The 21,710-nt window shown below is 40.9% G+C and overlaps 1 protein-coding gene across 2 annotated transcripts in view; it reads right to left on the bottom strand.

The window, feature by feature from the left end:
- Positions 1-3,270: 3,270 nt before the first annotated feature.
- The window catches only part of CNIH3 (cornichon family AMPA receptor auxiliary protein 3), a 54,116-nt gene continuing 35,676 nt past the window's right edge, over positions 3,271-21,710 (bottom strand). For both annotated transcript variants that reach the window (XM_062573525.1, XM_062573526.1), the window contains 3 exons: positions 12,566-12,678; positions 5,518-5,661; positions 3,271-3,311 (listed from right to left, as the gene is read on the bottom strand). In XM_062573525.1, the coding sequence (XP_062429509.1) occupies positions 3,284-3,311; positions 5,518-5,661; positions 12,566-12,678 (285 nt within the window). In that variant the 3' untranslated portion in view covers positions 3,271-3,283. The remainder of the gene's footprint in view (positions 3,312-5,517; positions 5,662-12,565; positions 12,679-21,710) is intronic.

Raw genomic sequence — 21,710 nt, 5'->3', positions numbered from 1 at the left:
TTTTATGAATAAAGATTATAAATGAAATCGAGAAATTTAGCTGAAAAAAAATTTATGGACTCTTCTTCTTAGTAAGGACAAGTTAGGGTAAGACGTTCTCAAAAATACCCTGCTCTGGTCACAGAGCAGATGTGCAGCTGGATGCACAGCTCTCGTCATCCACTCTCAAGAAAGATTAATTTGACTAGAAACATGGCAGAGAAATCCTTTAAGTAAGAAATGAGCTTTTCTACAGGAAGATGCAAGAAGAGATGGCTCACTTATCCTAATAAAATGGAGGTTGGAAAAGTCTGGCCTCTTTATATGTCAGGTTAAACAGTGTAAGACAAAGGTATTTAGGCTCATGTTTACTCAGGAGCAAATGGAATACATACCCATAAATAAATTTAAACTGGAAATAAGAAAAAAAAATTCCAGCATTAGAGCAGTGAGATCCTGGAAACACATTCTAACAGCAATAGTTGGATCAAATAATCTTTTTTGCTTTCTAGTGGATTTTGATAAGTATACTGATGAGGTTGTCTGAAACAGAGAACTTCTTTGGAGGGACCTAGCAGGTCCATTCAAGCATTATGTCTTTTAAGTCACCTGAGGCTACATTCAGAAGACCTACGTACATAAGTGCCCCTGTGTGTGCCAAAGTCAAGAATCAGATGCCAACAGCAGTCACAAGAACCCACACAGCTTCTACCCAGCCCTACAGGCAAGCAACTGACCTGTTTGCAGCCTAGTTTACACAGAAATCTCAGGAGGATTTATAAATTAGGTGTTCTCCTGGCTAGCCATTCTGCAAGACCCCATCATACTTCCACACATTCAGTCTCATAAAAAACTGCCAGGACTTTTGGTGGAACTGAATTTAAAGTGGAGTCCTGGAACATAGGAAACCTGAATTCAATTTTTCCCACCTCCTATGCATCCTGACAGATGTGCCTTAAATTGTTGATTAACTTTGAGAAAAACAGCTAGCTTTCTTAGCATCTTGCTCAGCTTATTAGCTGCTGTGAATTCCACTGAAGTGTTCAGGAAATGTCTCTCCTATATAATGCATGGAAAGATTTAGTCACTTACTCAGTGTTGCTAGTTTTACAAGAAAGATGCCTGGACGTTAGCACAGTGATGCTGATTTGCTCCTGCATATCTAGCTCATATGCTTCTGCAGAACAAGATACTTCAGTTAGGATGTGAAGAAGGAATTCAGTTATACATAATTTTTAGCTTTTTATGGGTTATGCATTAATTGTTTCAGATGCAAATTAGCTTTGCAAAAATCTGATCTGGCAACTTTGTTGTGTGCTTCCAGAACAGAGAATGCCAGATTATAAGGAGTTCATCTGGATCCCACAAGACAAGGCTATGTCTGTACTTCTGAATTAAAGAGTGCCAGGGCTTAGAAAAACTTGACCATCTAACTGTTGTTAGAATGGCCCCAGCATATGTTTTGCCCAAAACAGCTAGCACTCTTCCAATCAATGCTCAGGCATAGTTTGCTAGTTGGCACAGGCCAGCACCAGGCAGTTTGCATGCAGCTACTGTGCTTTGCAGGCTACAAAAATTTAATTTTATCACCATAGCCTGGTCACACCAGAAAGAGCCTTGGCACCATACTGAGGCAGTAACTTCAGCTCAGTTTTTACCTTGCCAGACATAAGCTGACTCCATTCAGCCATTGCTTCTGCACCATGATCTAACATAGAGTTCTACACAGGGTCAGTGCTGGACCTGAGACTGGACTCTCTCCCCTTCTGCAGTCCTGTGCCCAGATAAACAAGTCATCAGAGTTTGGTAGAGTAACGGCCTATTGGCTCTGCAAAAGCCAGACCAAATCTGGCAGTGTACTAATGACCTACCACCTACAAGTCGAGCTGTAACCAGGCTGTCTCCTTGCTGGTGGGGCTCTCTGCACTTTGCTCCACAGCATTACTGGTTGCAACATGTCTTATTAGCTCATTCACAGTGCAAGACCCAAACGCTTTCTGTGCATGCACTGGTGCTACTCTAGATCTTTCAGGTGTGCCTGGTGCCCCGAACAGCTGGGTAGCTGTTGCATTGAAACAGCTTAGTGACTATGGGAACCAGCCCCAGTCCTCTAGGATGAGTGCTGAAATAGATTTAACAGCAGTGCTGGACACAGGATGGCTTTGATTTGTTAAATCAAATAGATTAACCTAATACAGATAGACCGTTTATGTAGATGTGTTGCATATACATATATATGAAGATATACAGCCCACATACATGAATGTAAATGTGAATTAGATGATAAAATAATTTTTTTAAATTATAAAAGAGGAGCATCTTTCAACACCTACCTTATATGAGAAAAAAAAAACATTTTGTGCATTAGTTTAATTTGACAGCAGAAATAAAGCTGTACATTAGAATTACAGACCAAGTTCACTTGGTCCAGCATTTCATATCCATCATTCCAGTGGATACAATATCTATGTTACATTCTTCCTTAAGATATGTAGCTTTTTCCACTATTTTTTGTACTTAGAGGAATACTATCCTCATAAGTACTTGATCTAAGTTCAATGTATTTATACATGCTATTATATCTTATTGGTGCATAACAAATGAAATACAAAAATACCAGATATTCACCTAAAGAAATAGCATATCATTAGAAATTAGAACACTACAGTTGCAAATTTGTTATTGTTGCTATGGGTGAGGAGGAAAACAAATACTGAAACGACTTCACAGGATCCAACATCCCTGTTTGATTAGCATCAAGTGAACATTCCTGGAGGACAATCATACATCTTATCTGAACTCCAGTCAGTGCTCATTTTCAGAATGTATTAGATAGCTGTTTCTTCCTCGTAAGCTGATCTTGTCTTCTGCTTCCTCAGGACAGAACAGTCATTAAGAAAAGCAGTTTTGCTCCCTGGGCTACAGATTACAAAGAATTCATTTAACCGAGAAGCATTATCCCTGAAGAGGTGAATAGTTCTTTAACTCGGCCTGCCTTGTGATAGTTTTTTGTTTTGTTTTGTTTGGGTTTGAAAGTTACCAACCGCAATATGCTGGGAAAAAAAGAGATAAACAAAATTAACTCAGCAGTTCTCCACATGATATTCAGCTTCTTCAAGTAGCCATCCTTCTTGCTGGGTCTCTCCTTCAATTGTCCTATTTACTTCTTGGGTTCAAAGTTTTCAAGTTTTTTCTTTTTTTTTCTTTTTTTCTTTTTTTCCCCTCCTTAATTATGCATCACTTGGCTGATTTGTCTTTGCACTCCAACCTTTGTTGCTTTCAGTTTTTAATGATGATCTTTTCGTTAAGAGCTCACCAAAGTGTAGATCATGCTGAATGTAAAAGAAAGACACAATATGAAAGTATCCTTTTGAGACATGCAGAGCACTTTGATTTTTATAACCCTTTACTGTCTGTTCTTCAGGCCTGACTGTAATGGCCTGTGCTTTCCTTTGCTCCATTGGTTCACATTTCTTCCATCTCACTAAAACATCTTAATTATGGTGGATTCAAGATAGGTATCAGAAAGCACTCAAGAAATAACAAATTCATTAACAGCATACTACTATACTTCAAGCTGTGTTTGAGCTTATTAACGTGTAGTCTGATGCTGAATTTGAGAAGTGAAGGAACAAAACCATTCTGCTTTAGTGTGCTTGCTCTGCAGGGCAGCCAGGGTTTCCAATGAAACTGCACTATTTTATTTCCTTTAGAAAAAACTCCATGCAGTGGAAGAAACATAAAATGCAGAAACCAGCTGCAGTGAATCCATACATATTCAATGCAACTCTGAAAAGTGCAGAAATCACAGTATATTGCCACAGCTCCATTTTACTATAATTCTATTTCTGACAGTATCCAGAAAAATTCAGCAAACGTGAATACAATTCATATTACTTCTTTTAGAACCAGACAGTGGATTTTAGCTTAAGGCCATATTTTGAAATGAAGGGAGGGAGGACACAGAGGAAGCTGCACAACAATAAAGCCCCAGCTGAAACGTTAAACCACATTACATAGCTGATTTGCCAGGGTCTGTTACCCAACACAAAAATGTGGGGTTAAAAATGCTTCTTCCTCCACCCATGCCTTGTGATGATCTCTCCTACTCTATCAACGGAGCTGGTCTAGCATAACTCCCATGCTTCCCACTTTGGCCTCTTACCTCTGCTAAGAGAGCTAGGACAGGGAAGCTAGGGAAGGACATTCAGTCCAAATCCACAAAGCTACTGGATGCTACATACCTGCTCAGATTCTTGCACTCCATCCATCTCAGTGTGAGTTAGGCATCTACCAAATTCTGTGTGTTTGGGTTCTTCTACTTCCTTTCTCCTTCTACATATGCAAATGCACGCAAATATACATGCACATGTGGCCAGGAAAATTTGTGCTAAATAGTATTTAAATGTAAACCTGAGAAACGTCAACCTGCAGCAGACTCCTCAAGATAAGGTGCTGACTGACAACAGAACAAATAACACACTAGCGATCAAAGAGGAAGTGACGTTTATCCTCTTCCATTAGTATACAACCATATCTTACAAAGGAATTACAGCATCCAAGACTGGTTGGAATGGTGGTCTATGCAAATAAGTAATGGGAAAAGGAGTAGGAGAAAGGTGTCATAAAACAATACCTTCATTTAAAGTTAAAAGTGTTAGCCTTTCTTGTCAAGTAGTTTTACGGTGCAATTACAGAGGCCACTAAAAGCACAGGGATTCTGTGGAGGTCTTACCTTAAATATGATCCCCATATATTCTTGCATCTGACATTTGCAACTGTGCATTAAAAACATCTGACAGCTGAAAGGATTGTGGGGGCAGGTTTGACTGAGGTGCAGATCTCCAAGAACCAACTTAAAGTGGAGTTCTGAATCATACACTATAATTATGTCCACTCTGTCACAAAAAGGATGTTGTAGGAATGACTACAAGCATGGTACACCTTGTGTCCCACCTACCTACCACCCTGAGCATCACCATGCATGCAGACTGTGAACTGCCCATGAGTGTGTGCCTGGTAATCTCACGTGCCAGGCTCCTGCAGGAACTCAGCCTGCTCTGGAGGGGATGTTCCCAGCTGCACTAGAACACTCTCTACTCTTGTGATACAGGAGATCTGGTTTTCAGGTCTTGCATTCAGATTGGCTTATGGAGGACTGTGGGAAATACACTGTCAAATGCCCCATAATGTGGCAAATTACATGCTAACAAGCTATGCCAGTTCACTGATTACAATTTTGATATAATGTCACTGTCATAACACTTGCTATGTCACCCATCCTAAGAGACTATGCAGAGGATCCAAAAAATGCGTTTCCTTGGTTTAGCTCTAGGGCCTGGGTGAGGTCTTAGATATGCACTTAGCAATACATCCTGAGGTGTCAGTGGATTTAAGTACATGCTGCTATGAATGGGTATGCTTCCCTGAATCAAGATCAGGAACAGTTTTGTGAAGCTAAAGAAATGGGCCTATTTGCTCCAGTCATTTCTAAATATAGTATCAAATGTCAAATGTTAGTAGAAAGACTAGACTTACCAGTAAAGATAGTAGAAGAAGGAAAGGAGATAGAAAGCTAGCTTACACCAAGCCTCTTTTTGACAGTAACTCAAGGTATCTGCATTCATGACTGCAGGTGGATCATATGCTAGTTCTGAACTATCTGCTGGGCAATGAAAATACCTGAAAAAGCAGGAGAAAACATCTGGAATGTCTCTGTAACATTCTATATTAAATATCTGATCAACAGCTGAGTTCAGAAGAAAATCTCCTTCCATGTTACACCAGGAATTTTCCTCTCTCTTTCAAGCCTCTATTTCTGGACATTGTTAAAATCAGGATGCTAGACTAAGCAGATTGTTCTTACAGGCCTGATCAATTCATGCATACGGACTTTCTCTGTGCTATTAATTCTTCAGATTGACACATTCCACCTTCCCATATACTTCTTTCTGGCTTAATCTCCAATAATTTACATATTGTGAGTGACCGTATGTGCTGGCCTGTGACCACAGCATAGAGTTCAGATTCCTAAGCTATAACTGCATCTATACAACAGACTGCAGATACGATGAAAGGTAACAGTCTCAACCAACTGATAGCTCAATTTCTCCAACTATAAAAAGGAAATAATTGTCTCGGCTTTGCCTTGAACTTCTGGGGCCTGTGTTGGTCATTGTGGTCTGCTGACCCTTGTGGGATGAGGGGACTAGAGAGTGACTCTGCCAACAACAGGTAAGGGGAGCTGGGCAAGGGCAACTGCAGGAAGCCTTAAGCTCTCCTGGAAGAAGCCCCAGCACTCATCCCCCACTCTAGCTGGCTGTAGCTACCACTAACGAGCAGTTTCCCCTTGCCCATGAATAGAAGGAGTTGGAGCTTTTGACACAGGTAGCCCTTGTTTAGGGTGGATCAAGTACCCTGGGGGTTGGTAATAGGGAGAGATCTATTTAAGAGCCAGGCCTGGAGTGCAGTGAACAAAGGCAGAGAACAGATGCAGCAGTTTGTGCAGGAGGAGTGCAGTTAGGTGCAAGAGGACATCTTTCTTTTTCCTGCGCTAGTAGTGCCCACTCTTGCTAACATGGTTGTAACTCGCCGTAAAGCATATCTACCTGTAGCTGTGGGAATTGCTACATCAGCTGTGTCAGAAGCTTCAACCCAGACAGACCCTCTTACAGCAGATGCTGCCCTACAGGTCTCAGGCTGCAGGGAGTGCTTGGAGCATCTCCAGAAGGCCTGGACTGATGGTCCGCCCTCCTGCAAGAGATGTGCTGTTGTTGAGGATTTGTGTCCTCAAGTGAAAGAGTTGCAGGACGAAGTCAGTAGGCTGCGACGCGTACAAGAACGTGAGCAGGAGATAGACAGGGTGTTCTCAGAGACCATACTGCTCCCAGAGTCCCAGTCCCCTGCAGCAGGGGAGCTGCTGGAGGACTCTGTGAAGGGTGAAATAGTACAGCACAGCACTGTCGAAGAAAGCCAGAAGCTACTTGCTTCTCAAAGAAAAAGAAGAAAGGCCCCTAGTCCTCCTGTAGACTCGGAGCTACAGTTGAAGAACATGTTTAGTGCACTCCAGGATGAGGAGAACCCGGACCTGGCCTCAAGGGAAGCAACTGGCCTGTCTGACCCTGTGCCTTGTGCGACCACTCGGAAGAGGCGACGAGTGGTTGTAGTGGGTGATTCCATGCTGAGGGGGACAGAGGTGCCTATCTGCCGACCCGACCCCTCCTTTAGAGAGGTTTGCTGCGTGCCGGGGCCGAGGACACGAGATCTGTCTGAAAGGCTACCAAGGCTTGTCCGCTCCTCAGACTACTACCCTCTGCTGCTCTTTCACGTGGGTGCTACCGATACAGAGAACAAACTGGAAACAATCAAAGAAGACTTCAAGGCCTTGGGCACGGTGGTCAAGGCTCGGGAGCCCAGGTGGTCTTCTCGTCGGTCCTGCCAATTAGGGGGAGGCATGGGAGGAGGAGTAGGAAGATTTCCCAGATCAACAACTGGCTACACCACTAGTGTTGGCAGCAGGGTTTGGATTTTATGACCGTGGAACATGGTTTGAAAACCAGCAACTGGTGGGGAGAGATGGGATTCATCTCACCAAGCAGGGCACATTTGCCTTTGCAGATAGGTTGGCCAGCCTGGTAAAGAGGGCTTTAAACTAGGTAGGAGGGTGGAGGGAAGGTGTCATACAGACAGGGCAGACAACAAAACACAAGTTGGGTTGGGGGGGCCTCCAACAGGTGCATGCAGCTGGGGATGTGCATTTGGGACATGGCTATGAGCGACCCTCGTGCACCCTCCCTGGGAAACCTGCAGGCATGACCACCTCTCTGAAATGCCTGTACAGCAATGCGCGCAGCATGGGGAACAAACAGGAGGAGCTGGAGATCTGTGTGCAGTCGCAGGGCCATGATCTCACTGCAGTCACGGAGACATGGTGGGGTAGCTCTCGTGACTGGAATGCTGCCATGGATGGATATGTGCTTTGTAGGAAAGACAGGCCAGGGAGGCGAGGTGGTGGAGCTGCTCTATATGTGAGAGAGCAACTGGAATGCATCGAGCTCTGCCTAGGCAGGGAGGAGGAGGAGGCAGTCGAGAGCTTATGGGTAAAGGTCAAAGGGCAGGCTAACACAGGGGACACTGCTGTGGGTGGCTACTATAGGCCACCTGACCAGGAAGAGAATGTTGATGAGGTCTTCTATAGGCAGCTGGAAGTAGCCTCACAATGACAGGCCCTGGTTCTCATGGGGGACTTCAACCACCCTGACACCTGCTGGAGGGACTACACAGCAAGGCACCAACAGTCCAGGAGGCTCCTGCAGTGCATTGATGATAACTTCTTGTCACAAACGGTGGAGGAGCCTACGAGGAAGGGTGTCCTGCTGGACCTTGTCCTTACCAACAGAGAGGGACTGGTTAGAGGGGTGAAGGTTGGGAGCAGCCATTGCTGCGGTGACCATGAGATGGTGGAGTTGAGGATCCTACAGGAAAGAAGTAAGGCAACAAGCAGGATTGCAACCCTGGACTTCAGGAGAGCGGACTTTGGCCTCTTAAGAGACCTACTTGGTGGAATCCCAGGGGTTAAGGCCCTAGAGGGAAGGGGGGTCCAGGAGAGGTGGCTACTATTCAAACATCACTTCCTCCAAGCTCAAGAGCGGTGCATCCCTATGAGTAAGAAGTGCAGCAAAAGGTAGCAGGAGCCCTGCATGGGTGAGCAAGGAGCCCTTGGCCAAATTCAGACAAAAGAAGAAAACACACAGAATGTGGAAGAGGGGACAGGCTGCTTGGGAGGATTACAGGAATGCAGCCAGAGTATGCAGAGATGCAGCGAGGAAGGCTAAGGCCCAGCTGGAAGTGAGTCTGGCAAGGGATGTCAAGGACAACAGGAAGGGCTTCTTCAAATACATCAGCAGCAAGAGGAGGACTGGGGAAAACATGGGCCCACTATGAATGGGGCAGGGGCCCTGGTGACAAGGGATCCAGAGAAGGCAGAATTACTGAATGCCTCCTTTGCTTCAGTCTTCACTGCTAAGGGCAGCCCCCAGGAATCCTGCAGCCTGGACGTGAGGGAGAAAGTCTAGAGAAGGGAACACTTTCCTTTGGTTGAGGAGGATATGATTAGAGACCTTCTGGGCAGGCTAGACATCCACAAAACCATGGGCCCGGATGGGATGCACCCACGAGTACTGAGGGAGCTGGCAGATGTTGCTGCCAGGCTGCTCTCCATCATCTTTGAAAGGTCCTGGAGAACTGGAGAGGTGCCTGAGGACTGGAAGAAAGCCAGTGTCACTCCAATCTTCAAAAAGGGCAAGGAGGAGGACCCAGGCAACTAGAGGCCAGTCAGCCTCACCTCCATCCCTGGAAAGGTGATGGAACAGCTCATTCTGGAGGTCATCTCCAGACATATGGAGGAAAAGAAGGTGATCAGGAGTAGCGAGCATGGATCCACCAAGGGGAAATGATGCTTAACCATTCTGATAGCTTTCTATGATGGCATGACTGGCTGGGTAGATGAGGGGAGAGCAGTGGACATTGTGGACCTTGACTTCAGCAAGGCTTTTGACACTGTCTCCCATAACATCCTCCTAGAGAAGCTCAGGAAGTGTGGGCTAGACGAGCGGACAGTGAGGAGGATTGAGAACTGTCTGAAAGGCAGAGCTCAGAAGGTTGTCATCAGTGGTGCGGAGTCTAGTTGGAGGCCTGTGACTAGTGGAGGCCCCCAGGGCTCAGGACTGGATCCCATCCTGTTCAACTTCTTCATCAGTGACCTGGATGAGGGGACAGAGTGCCACCTCAGCAAGTTTGCTGATGATACCAGGCTGGGAGGAGTGGCTGATACACCTGAGGGCTGTGCTGCCATTCAGAGAGACCTGGACAGGTCCCTCCACCTGGACCTGGGTGGAGAGGAACCTCATGAGGTTCAACAAGGGCAAGTGCAGAGTCCTGCACATAGGGAGGAATAACCCTGGACACCAGTACAAGCTGGGGGCTGACCTACTGGAGAGCAGCTCTGCAGAGAAGGACCTGGGAGTGCTGGTGAACAACAAGTTGACCATGAGCCAACAATGTGCCCTTGTGGCCAGGAAGGTCAGTGGTATCCTGGGCTGCATTAGGAAGACTGTTGCCAGCACGTGGAGGGAGGTGATCCTGCCCCTCTACTCAGCCGTGGGGAGGCCTCATCTGGAGTCCTGTGTCCAGTTCTGGGCTCCCCAGTACAAGAGAGACATGGAGCTACTGGAGAGAGTCCAGCGTAGGGCTACGAAGATGACCAGAGGGCTGGAGCACCTGCCCTGTGAGGAAAGGCTGTGAGAGCTGGGCCTCTTCAGCCTGGGGAAGAGAAGACTGAGGGGGGATCTGATCAATGTGTACAAGTACCGGCAGGGAGGGTGTCAAGGGGACAGGGACAAACTCTATTCAGCTGTCCCATGTGACAGGACAAGAGGCAATGGGCAGAAACTGAACCACAGGAAGTTCCGCCTGAGCATGACGGGGAATTTATTCCCTGTGAGAGTGACAGAGCCCTGGAGCAGGTTGCCCAGAGAGGTGGTGGAGTCTCCTTTTCTGGAGATCTTCAAGGCCCGCCTGGATGCAACCCTGTCTACCATGCTGTAGGTTACCCTGCTGAGCAGGGAGGTTGGACTAGATGATCTCCAGAGGTCCCTTCCAACCTTACTGATTCTGTGATTCTATGATTCTATAATTCAATAAGGGCCAGTGACTAATTTTCTACATACAGCACTGCTCTAAAATTTATCATCCAAATATATTTCATTGTTTTCTGTTCCAATAAAGATGAAATTTCTAGTTATTCTCAGCAACAATTGGATGTTTGAGAGAATCTTGAAAAAAGAACTTTTTTTGACAAAGGAGCTTTCATCTCATTTACTTTGCAGTAAAAAGCAAAAACAAAAGGTCCTGATCAATTTTAATGAAATGTTTTTAAGATCTGTATGAATCACATAAAGTAGTTATTTCTTTTGCTTGAAAGTAATAATGTAACTGTATTAAAGATTGCTAGGATTGCTTAGATAGATACAAAGATAAACAGATAGAAATAAAATCCCCATGTTCCTAAATAACCAGCAGTAAACTCTGAAACTAAGAGGTCTTCCTCCCTTCTTCCTTTCTGTTATTAGTCACATTCACTTCTAATCTCTAAGAATAGTGCAAATTCTTTTACAGAGATCACAAGTTAAATCCTTGCTTAATTACCTTCATTGGATGAAAATATTAAACAGTATCTTCCTATGAGTTTGGGTAGAACTTTACATAAGGAGCTCGTGTACCAAACTTATCTGTGGTTAAACAGCAATAATTACAGAATAATTCAGTAGCCCATATGGAGCCTCAGGGAAACAAAGACAATCCAAAGTTCCCTATAAAGGTTATATGACTACTTAGAGTTTCACCATTTGAGCTTGTATATAATACAATTTTTATTTTAGACAAGTATTATTGTCACAACTTTATTGCTAACCCTTAGTAAAACAGTGTTAAAACATTACAATATTACTGCATCAAACCAACAAGGAGAAGAACACTAATAATTTCACTCAATTTAGGTTTCTGAGAACTATACTGTTACTCTAACTTCTAGGTAGTATGCTGTTCTATATCATTCTTCATTACTACTTAGCTTTTGCAGAAAAACGTGTAAAAAAAGCTGTCACTCTTTAGTAGCTAGGTTCTAGCTGAGATTACATAATTGTATTGCATTCATTACAGAATTATTTTTCAAGGTACTCTACGAAGTAGCTCTCTGCTACCAAATGTATCTCTGTAACACAAAGACATCCTGACAGACAAAAATCATCTTTGCTTTTACAAATGAATGCAAAATTAGTGTAGGATTCCAGATTGACAAAAACTAATGTATCTCACTTATCTTCATAAGTGACATAAGTGGAAGCTAAAACACAGTGGAAGCTGCATTGTCAGCTGCCACTGCCCATCCAGAGAAAATTAAAACTCCTAAACAGAAGATCTAACTGCGTATGATTCCCTCTGAAAGCCTCTCAGTGAATACAGAGAACCAGAGGAGATCTGGAGCTCAAACACTCCCACTTCTTCACTTTGTTGGGCTGAAGACAACAGTTTATCGTCTTCTGTAATCTATACTCCAGTATACTTCTCTTACAGAACAGAAATTCTCTTCTGGACAGGTACAGTGAGAAACAATCTATTTTATACTGTCAAAAATGCATAAAGTTATGAGAGAAGATAAGCAAAATTCCCTCAACCTGCCAGTAAATATGACAACTTCAATGGAAAGATCTCCTTGTTAGGACTGGACAAACATATCTAAGGTCTTAGCACATTGGCTGTCTTACAACTTTGTCTATGAAGTATTTAGTACTTCACTGAGTTCCATTTTCTTATTCCAGCCTATTTCATTTCCAAGTCTCACATTCAGTTTGATTATGCTGTAATGACTGCATCCTGAAACTCCTGGGAATATCTAATTTCATTAGTAATTAGGCAAAAGATAACCAGCCATCCTCCTATTGTTGCAGTTTGTACTTCAAGCAATTCGCATGTGCACCAAGCTGGCAAATAAGGGTAACAACCAGTCAGCATACAAAGACAGACTTACCTCCAGAAGTGATAAAAAAGCAGAGGAACATTTAACCCCAGTGTGAGCCACTCTTGAGCGCACAAAAACATTATGCAGAAAAGGCTATGGATAGAGTACTCCGGCAACACCAGCTAAAAAGAAAGGAATAGAAATAAGAATAGGTGTCAGTAAAACACCTCTATGAGTTTAGCCACTAAAATAGTTTTTCAGAAAACAAACCATCTCTGCAAGTCTCCTATGTGTCTAGGTCTATCCCCAGACATACCTCAATTGACAGATGGTGTGGCTAAGAGTAATGAGCACAAGGTGCAGTGCCAAGTTTGTCCGGGTTCTAATCCTGGCTCTACTCCACTGGCTGTTGAGAGGCCTGGGACAAATCACTTATCTTCTCAGTTGGTGCTCCAGATTTCTGTCTGCAAAATGTGGATTGTATTACTGCCTCCTGCACAGAAGTGTTGTGAGACTAAAAGAGTGCATGTTTATAAAAGAGTTCTTAAAGAGATAAGTTTCATCACTGATCCATTCAAAGAGAAAAGAATAAACCTAATATTGAAGCCTCACCTTCTGTATTGGAGAGTGTCCTCCAATAAATAAAAGACTACTTCTACCACTTTGGTATATTATACACATCCCGAAGAGATCAAATTCATTAGTGAATAAGTGTTTTAAGCTCAAACCGCTAAGATGGAAAACTTACTTCCTTAATAAATCCATGGCTCCCATCACTATGTGTTTCAGACCCAAGAATTCTTTCTATTAAAAGAAAAAGTGAGTGGGCAGCTAGCAGAAACTGAAAATCACATGATGTTAATTGAGTGGTTATTTCTAAAGGCATTTTACTTTTTTCCCTGTTTCTTAGGTGTCTTTCATCTTTTTTTTTCTGATGTCCTTTCTCAGAAATCTGCTATCTTCACTCAAGTCATAAAAGAAATTAATTTCCAACAGCTTATATTTCTCATCAGCTACACAGTCCCATGCACTGTTGATCTGCATTTCTTGCTGTGTCTTGGAGCCATGTCAACTGCAGTTAAATCAGAAAAAACATTTGAGTGGCTTCTTTTAGTTTGAAATCATTTTCATCTGTCAAATAGTTAATACAAGCCCTATTTTTGAAAATAATGAAAAACCTACTATAATGTCTCCCATACAGCTATGCTATAATGGAGTCCAGCTTCCAGGCTTTTAGGACTCTTTTTAACTCACATGGAACATATTTCTACTTTCATTTAACTTTATTACTTGAAGTAGTTAACACATTTGGTATCTCTGTATCTATGCCTTCAGCTTTAGCATCCACAAAAGCTTACCTTATATAGACGATAAATCACAGTACAATTACATAGTTTGGATTCCAGATGGCAGTTATTTATCACTGCTTGATTTTTTTTTCATTTTTAGAATGTGATTTATAGCATAACTATAACCTTTCCCAAAATAATGATTTATCTTTGTCACTAATTGCAGAAAAGAAAGGTCTTAATGATGGATAGCTACCCACTAAACATCCTAGCACTTAAAATATGTAACATCCATTATCATATATTTAACTTCTGATTCCACCTCAGTTCACAAACTTAACAAGAACACATCCCAGTGCCTGATCAACAGGCTGGCCAATAGTAACGCATAAGGAAACCTATAGTGGAAATTTATGAAGAACTTAAAAAACAAACAAACAAAAAAAGCATTGTGAAACTGAAAAGGAAACAAAGGAAGCAGTGTATTCACAGGAACATACTCGCTTTCTAGTCACAGTTTGTGGTGTAAATTACATCTACCTAAGCTTTTGACAGAACATCAAATGGGCCATTTCTGTCTCTTTGCCCTTTTCTGAGAGTGATACTTTCCCATGGACATAAATAAATAAAGGATCAGTGCTGATCACTTGCTGAAGGAAATCTATAGAAAAGAGAAAACAAAGCCCAGCCTACAGGCCAATTAGAGTTTATATACAAGTGATTTAATCACAAGACCAAATCTAAAAGTAAGTGAGAGAACTGAAAGCATTAAGCGTAGAAGGGCCCCCACAGCAAGGCTTGTGAGAAAAAGTAGACTATAACTTTAAATAATGAAAAAGTAACATGCCTCTGTTTTTGGCTGGAAGAATCATCATGCAGTTTGACACAATGTCCTCTGAAACCAATGGAAACTTTCAATCAACTTTACCAAATACTGGATTAGGCTCCAAGAGAGAAGCAAATCTGGAGCAACAGTCATTCCTTGTCATTTCTGCTGAGGTAGTCAACTGAGATAGTAACTGCTGTGATGTGGATCTCTCTTCAATAAAATTAAGCTAAGATCTTTAGTAGAAATTAAACTGAGATCTTTAATTTATTTCTGAGAGACCATATGAAGCTGTCAGATGGTAAGTATGTTAGGATATAAATAGTGTATTTCTACTTTGAACCCAGAGCAGTTTGCTTCAAGTAAAGACCTCTGGTTTTGGACACAATCACTAAGATAAAGTCTTGAAATGGTTCCAGAACACAGAGCTGAAGGAGAAGTTGGCAAAGGGGTACAATTCTTAAGAGTTGCAGCTTGGTTACTTTGGGTCCCAAGCTAGTAAATGGCACTACAAACTTATCACCAGAAATTCTGCTTACTGACATTTACCTGTGAAAAACCACAAAGAAAACTGAAAAGGAAGCACAATTTCTAGACCAAAATGATGCTATTGTTATAATGTATGTTTGTTATAATGTACAAAAGCAAGGGCAAGAAATTACTAGACCTTCCTATGCTTTGTTCTGATAGGCCTATTTACTTAAAAATATGTATCAGTAATTACTCAAAATCCTTATTCAGAGTCCATCATATCTACTTAAAATGTAAAATCTTGGGTAGACACCATATTCGTATCATTACCATCTCACTATAGATATACAATATATCCTCATACAAAATCATACACATACGCATGTACATGTAGATACATTTCTTTCCCTCAAATTTGTAAGAAAATAAGGCAGGCTTTGCTGCATGTAGATGTCTATGGGAAAATTAGTATTGGAGCTAAGCACTTGTCTGCAACTTCTTCATGTTTGTAGGAAAACAGTCTTCTGTAGATCACAGCTGCAGAAGGGTATTTCTCAGGTAGCTTGGTCCTAAATCACATTATTCAGTTTCCTGTTTCCTCAATACATGGTGCTGTTCTTATACAAAAGATAACCCCATTTTTTCTGCCAGTCCTCCTTCTTATGCATTCTTATATATTAGTATTTCCTTCCCATATGTGACTTTGTTATTACAGAACATTATCTCACTTTTAAATGGAATAAATCTTACAGTTTGGTTCATCAGTGAATATGGCACACAACATATTTTCCTAGTTTTGGTTTATGTTAGGTATCATAGTGGCATGAATAGCAGTTTGCTTCCATCACTGCTGATAAATCCTGCATATATAGGAAATTAACTCAATAAATGAATCAAACTTTTTCCAAATCACTGTTAAGTCACTGAAGTGTCAGGATTTCGTATTTCTTTCAACTTCTTTCTTAGGACAAATATTCCTGAATGCTACACAGTAATAATAGGAAATCTCAGTTTTTAACAGAAACTTTGTTTCTTTCTAAAAAAAGACTCTGAGTCTACTTCAGTCTCCCCTCCTGCAACCCAGCCTCCATACTGTACCCACAGATTTTACACTTTACTCAGGACTCCAGCCATTAGGCACTCCACCCTTCCCAGAATTTCTGAGACAGTCTTTATTTCGCTGTTAAAGGCAAAGACAACTTCCTTTCTTAAAGCCTTCCTTCCCTCCCGCAAATGACAGGAAAAAAATGAGAAGAGGAGGTTGAATCTCCTTCACATAAGAGCTCTGTTGATTACCCAAGCGGAAACAAGTTATTTACCTTGCAAACACACAAGCCCTCTTCTATCCACTTACTAGCAGCAAGAAACTGAAAACACTATGTATGCATGGAATCACTCCAGGGCCCCAAATTCGGCCTGAGGTGTGTGTGCTGCTTTATCACAGCAGGCACTGCTGCACCTACTTCCACTAAAGGATGACTGCAGCTTGTCACTATGGTGCTCACTTTGCTGCTTTTTCCATAATATCAGTTGCTAAAGCCGACTGGCAGAATTTGTCTTCACCTGCAACAGGAAAGCGGGGGAGAGGGAAATAAACCCAAGGTTTTCAGAACACAGACTTAATTTCATTACACTTTTAGAGTCCATCTTAATAGAGGCTGCCAGAACTAACCGAAATTCTGCTAAATGAACAATACAGATACAAAAGTAGGAAGAGTGTAGTGCAAGTGAAAATGCAGAATTACACAGAAAAATAGCAGTAGTGTGTGCATTGACCCAGAATGGGCATGTATCTGGAAGGCACAAACACGGAAACAAACAAATCATGTCTGTTTGCTCTAGGTGTTACACAAACCAAAGAGGCAAGATTCACTGTGTATAACTTAAAATACACTGACCATACATCTTAGCACTTGCAACAGTTTTAAACATGCTACTTGAAACACATTAAATTTACTGTTTAAGTACAGGAAGGCTTCCTACTTTTTTCCATTGTATCTTTCCAATTCACTTTAAATGATTTGAGTTATATGACTTCCAAAACTTTCTCTGAAAGGCTGCCCTAGAGCCATTAAATGAAACACAGAGTTTTCAGTGCAAATTTCCAGGTTCAATTTCATTCAATCCTCCTGTTAAATGCCGTGCTCATTTGTGTCTCTGGAAGCTCTGTTCTCTAGTTGCTTATAGTCATCTCCTGGAATATTCAGCTGCACAGTTAAAATTGTTATGACACAAACATATATCCAGAGTATTTTTGGTTATTTACACCTATGTTAACCCAAACATAAAGAAGTAACTAGCAGCTTGCTATGTAGATGCAAAGAAAATGGATGGAAAAACGGATCTCTGACTATCAAAAGAACAAGTTGTAGCGTAAAGTCTTTCTATAGTACAGAACTGACCAAGTTCACATATACAGTTTTACATTTTATCCAGTGGAGACCAATGCTGCAACGCATGTGAGACTGAGCCGCATGGACTGAATGCAGAGCACATATAAAAACAAAGGCTGTATCATCTGCATTTGCAACCCTCCTCCTTTCTGGCCCACAATGAAAAGCAGCAGCACAAAGCCAACACTTCGTAAAGGGAATTTTGTTATTCTAATGCGTTATTGAAATTCATTTAAGCATTATCAAGTGTATATGAACATAAGTCATTCCACAGCACAGATATCTGACAGTGAAATGAGTAACACAAAGAACCTAATTATCATTCTCACTAAGTAGTCCCTGTCCATCTGCAACATGGTACCAGATCTAATATTAAAATACAGGATTTCTTGATTCTGTTTCCATCTCAGCTACTGGAAGATATCTGTGTTTAGGCCTATAATTTAACTACTTAATTGTCTATTTTTATCTTCTGGAAGACCGAGATAATTAAAATCTATAGATTCCGTTAGAGCTGTTAGTGGAATAACAGGGCAGGGAATGTCTTTTAAATTTATCTGTATAATGCTTTGCACTGAGCTAGTTTATGGCTGCAGTATTTAAGTCTTATCAGAATACAAATAATAGTAACTATTTGACAAGAGTGACAGAGGAAGATCAGGTCATTATGGAACATTTATCAAGAATATCTATAAAGATGTCTGTTTTGCAGAAGCTGTTGGAGGTTATGAAGGGGATTAAGAAAAAGATTCTCCACTCTAAGGCCTGCAAGGAACTAGGCCAACTCAAAAAGTGCCCAGTCCTTGAAAGACATGCCATTAAGGCACGTGCGCTGTGATCTTACAAGTGTACATCCTCTGCCAACTGTTCTTTTCTGCAGGGATCAGGAGAATATCTTTACAACTCCTTTTCTTTCCTTTTTTTTTTTTTTTTTTTTTTTAAGTTAATTCAGAACCAGTAACAAAAGCTGGGTTAGTAACCCCAGAGGGCAAACGTCTCTAATTTTCACAACCTTCATACAAAACAGGGTAACAAAAGCTTTCTTGCCATACCTCACTATTACATTTCAGGCACAGCCAGCCAGGGCCCCCCACAGCCAGGGTTAGTCCAAGAGCCCAGCCAGGCTTTGTCTGCTCTCCCCAAACTGCTGAGAATGACAATTAGTATCGCAGCTGTTCATTAGGGACTAGAAAACCAGCACCTCATTGCACAGACAGGTCTGTGAGTGCATAAATCTCAGAGATCATTAAAATGAAGCTCAGCCATCTGCACAGTACATGAAGGGCCCTCAGGCCTTCTCCCCGGGTCTGCCTCAGATTGACAGTTTCATAAATACTGAAAACTGTGTGTTCACTAAAGGCCTGTTCCCATAGCCGGAGCGTAAAGACTGTCAGTCCGAGGAAGTGCAAGGTGACTGTACGGAGCAGACACGGTAAAGACAGACCATGCCCTGCTATTCTTACACATCTACTGAAAACATCAGCGTTTAAATGCAAAGTAGGAATTTACTCCCTAGCTGAAACAGTTTCCATCCATATATAAGGTATGATGGAAAATGAGTTTATTCTATTTTTAACTATGGTACTGTTTCTCTGTCTTTGCATAGAGCTGCATAGGGTTGGATTCTGACTTATTGGTATGAAGAAAATTCCATTTAATATAACAGTAGTGTTCAAGTTAATCCCAGTATCCTTTTTTTTAATTAAAAAGCACATATAAATGCACATAATTGCTTACCAAATTAAAACAAATATAGCCCATTAACAAATAAAATTTTGCCAGTATCTTCAATACAACTTTGAGGAGCAAATGCGTAAGTTTTGTTACCAAAGCAGCTGAGAATTCTACTCTCAGGAGTACAATACAGGCAGCAGTTACTCATAGCAATTTTTGCTGCAACTTCAGCCCTATTGTACTGTTTCTTGCAATATTCTGACACTGTAAGTACATATGTTTACACATGCTCCAAAACAGTAGCGGAGGAAACAGAATGGTAAGGCAACAAGGCAGTCTATTACAGGGTCATACTTCGTTTGCCACTTTTTAATTATTGAATAAACATTTAAAAGATAGGATTAACAGTAAAATAGAGTGGTTTAGCCTGAAATAATTTTATATGTAAATATTTTCATGAGTAATAGTATTATCACTAACCATGTATATCTCCCCTCAAAGGATACATCAATTTCCATCATACATTGCATTCGCAAGTCTTACTTCCTCCCTGGAGTAAAGGGGGCAGTAAGCACCAAACTGTGACTGAATCTAAAATTTAAACTGTTCCTTCTTAGGCTTAAAATAGTTATACAGCTTCTCCTGTACAATCCACTCCTGCTTTGAACACCTGCGCAGGAACAGCAGGATATAGCTTTTCATTATCTTTAGTAAAGGACACAGACATCCTTTGGTAATGATTCCTAAAAATTTCAATTATTTTATGTTCTAACTTCTGAAAAGCGCTGAATTCAAGAACTTCTAAATCTGACTAAAAATAGTGCTGGCACAATGAACATATAAAAGAATGTCAGTAGTGACTGAATTGCCTGCCAAGAACACTACATATTCTCTAAGTCCTGCATATTCCTTATTTCTCATATGAGGATCATTTTCTCATCTAATCCTTTACAGATCTGACAATTATTAGGATACTTTAGCCAAGCTAGTGGCTTATCTGCTAATAAGTTAAGTTTACTTAACCACTCTACATGACAAAACATAAACATGTAAAACTGACCTATTTATTTCTAGAGTTGTGTCAAATACTGATTTCTATTCATAGAACACAGAAAAAAAAAACGGAGGACAGTTATTTGATCTATTATTTAATAATCTTAGGAACAGGTGAAATATTTCTGGTGCTTTAAGTTCTTATAACTCCATGTCTCTAATGTTTCCTTTAGAATAAGTCTTCAACCAATTCACAAAATCATTTGAAAGAAAACCCACAAGCATTCTTTAAGCTAACAACAGTTTTCATTCAAACAGTCTCAGGCTTTCAAACCAAATGTAAATTCCATCTTCTTTCAGGCAAGCTACAGAAAACAATTAAACCAATACAGAGCTAATGAAAGTGCACAATACCTCAGTTAGAAATATTTTATTTGCTTTTCCATTTCCTCACTCCCCCTGCCAAGCTACATCCTTCTTTCCCTTACTCATGCAATTTGAGGACAGTTCTGCTATTTACACAAACAGCAAAATTTATCACATTTCTCTTCTGACTAACAACAAGTACTCCACCAAAACTGTCTAAAAATAAATCATGCATAAGCCATGATTTCTATAAAGTAAAAACTGGGTACAACTTTAGCTAACTTAAAATTTTATTATTGCAGTATAAAAAGTTACTGGGTCTTCATACAAAAACACTTTGTCAGAACCATTCGGAAGGCCAGAAGAAAGTTAACGTTACCATCTCTAACAGTTCAGCAGTGACAGTATCTTTCAAATAATTTATAAAAAAAGTATTCACACTTATAACACATATCAGTTTTTTCCCTCTCACACACATAGACTCTGATGTAAGAGAGTCCTATGTCACTTCAAACAAAAGAACACTTAATTTAATTTTATAAAAGACACTGGATTGATAGTCCAAGCCTTAACTGACAAAATCTGTACAGCATGGCAGGCCTAGGTCTATGAATTCTACTGCAGATCTAATGCTTTAGAAATAACAACATCCTTTATTCCAATGCCTACATGTAATCTCTAGAATTTTTTCTGAGACAGTTAGCATAGAAGCTAATTATGTGTGCATATGTATAGTAGAGAGAAGTTTGTAGCTCACGCTCACTGTAATCTTAAAGACCTATCATCTCATCATATTGTCTATATTTATTAGCATTTTTGTAAAACAAACATCATGAAAATAGAACACCAAATAATTTCACTCCCAACAGCTCTCAATCAGACTGGAGTAGTTTTCAGTCACTGCCGGACTGAATTTGAACAGCTGCTATGGAGATTAAAGACTATATGCAATTACAAACTCAGTGAACCCTCAAACCTCTCAAAAACAGTAAACACACTTTTTTAGCTTCATTTAAAATTAAGATATTACAACCATGCCTGCTAGCCAGAAAACTAGGTAGCTTTCTGAAAACAAGAGTTCCATCACTGGATCAGTCATGCAATCTTTCTTTTTCTGCTGTACACACACGTCTCATGAGCATAAAGGTATGCTCTTCAGAGTAGGGAATATTCCTTACTATGCATTTTTTTAAGCACTTGGT

This window comes from Rhea pennata, chromosome 3 (assembly GCF_028389875.1).
Source record: "Rhea pennata isolate bPtePen1 chromosome 3, bPtePen1.pri, whole genome shotgun sequence".
NCBI classification, from domain to species: Eukaryota; Metazoa; Chordata; class Aves; order Rheiformes; family Rheidae; genus Rhea; species Rhea pennata.
The sequence above is the reverse complement of the archived record's forward strand: the minus strand, read 5'-3'. Positions and strand labels throughout refer to the sequence as shown.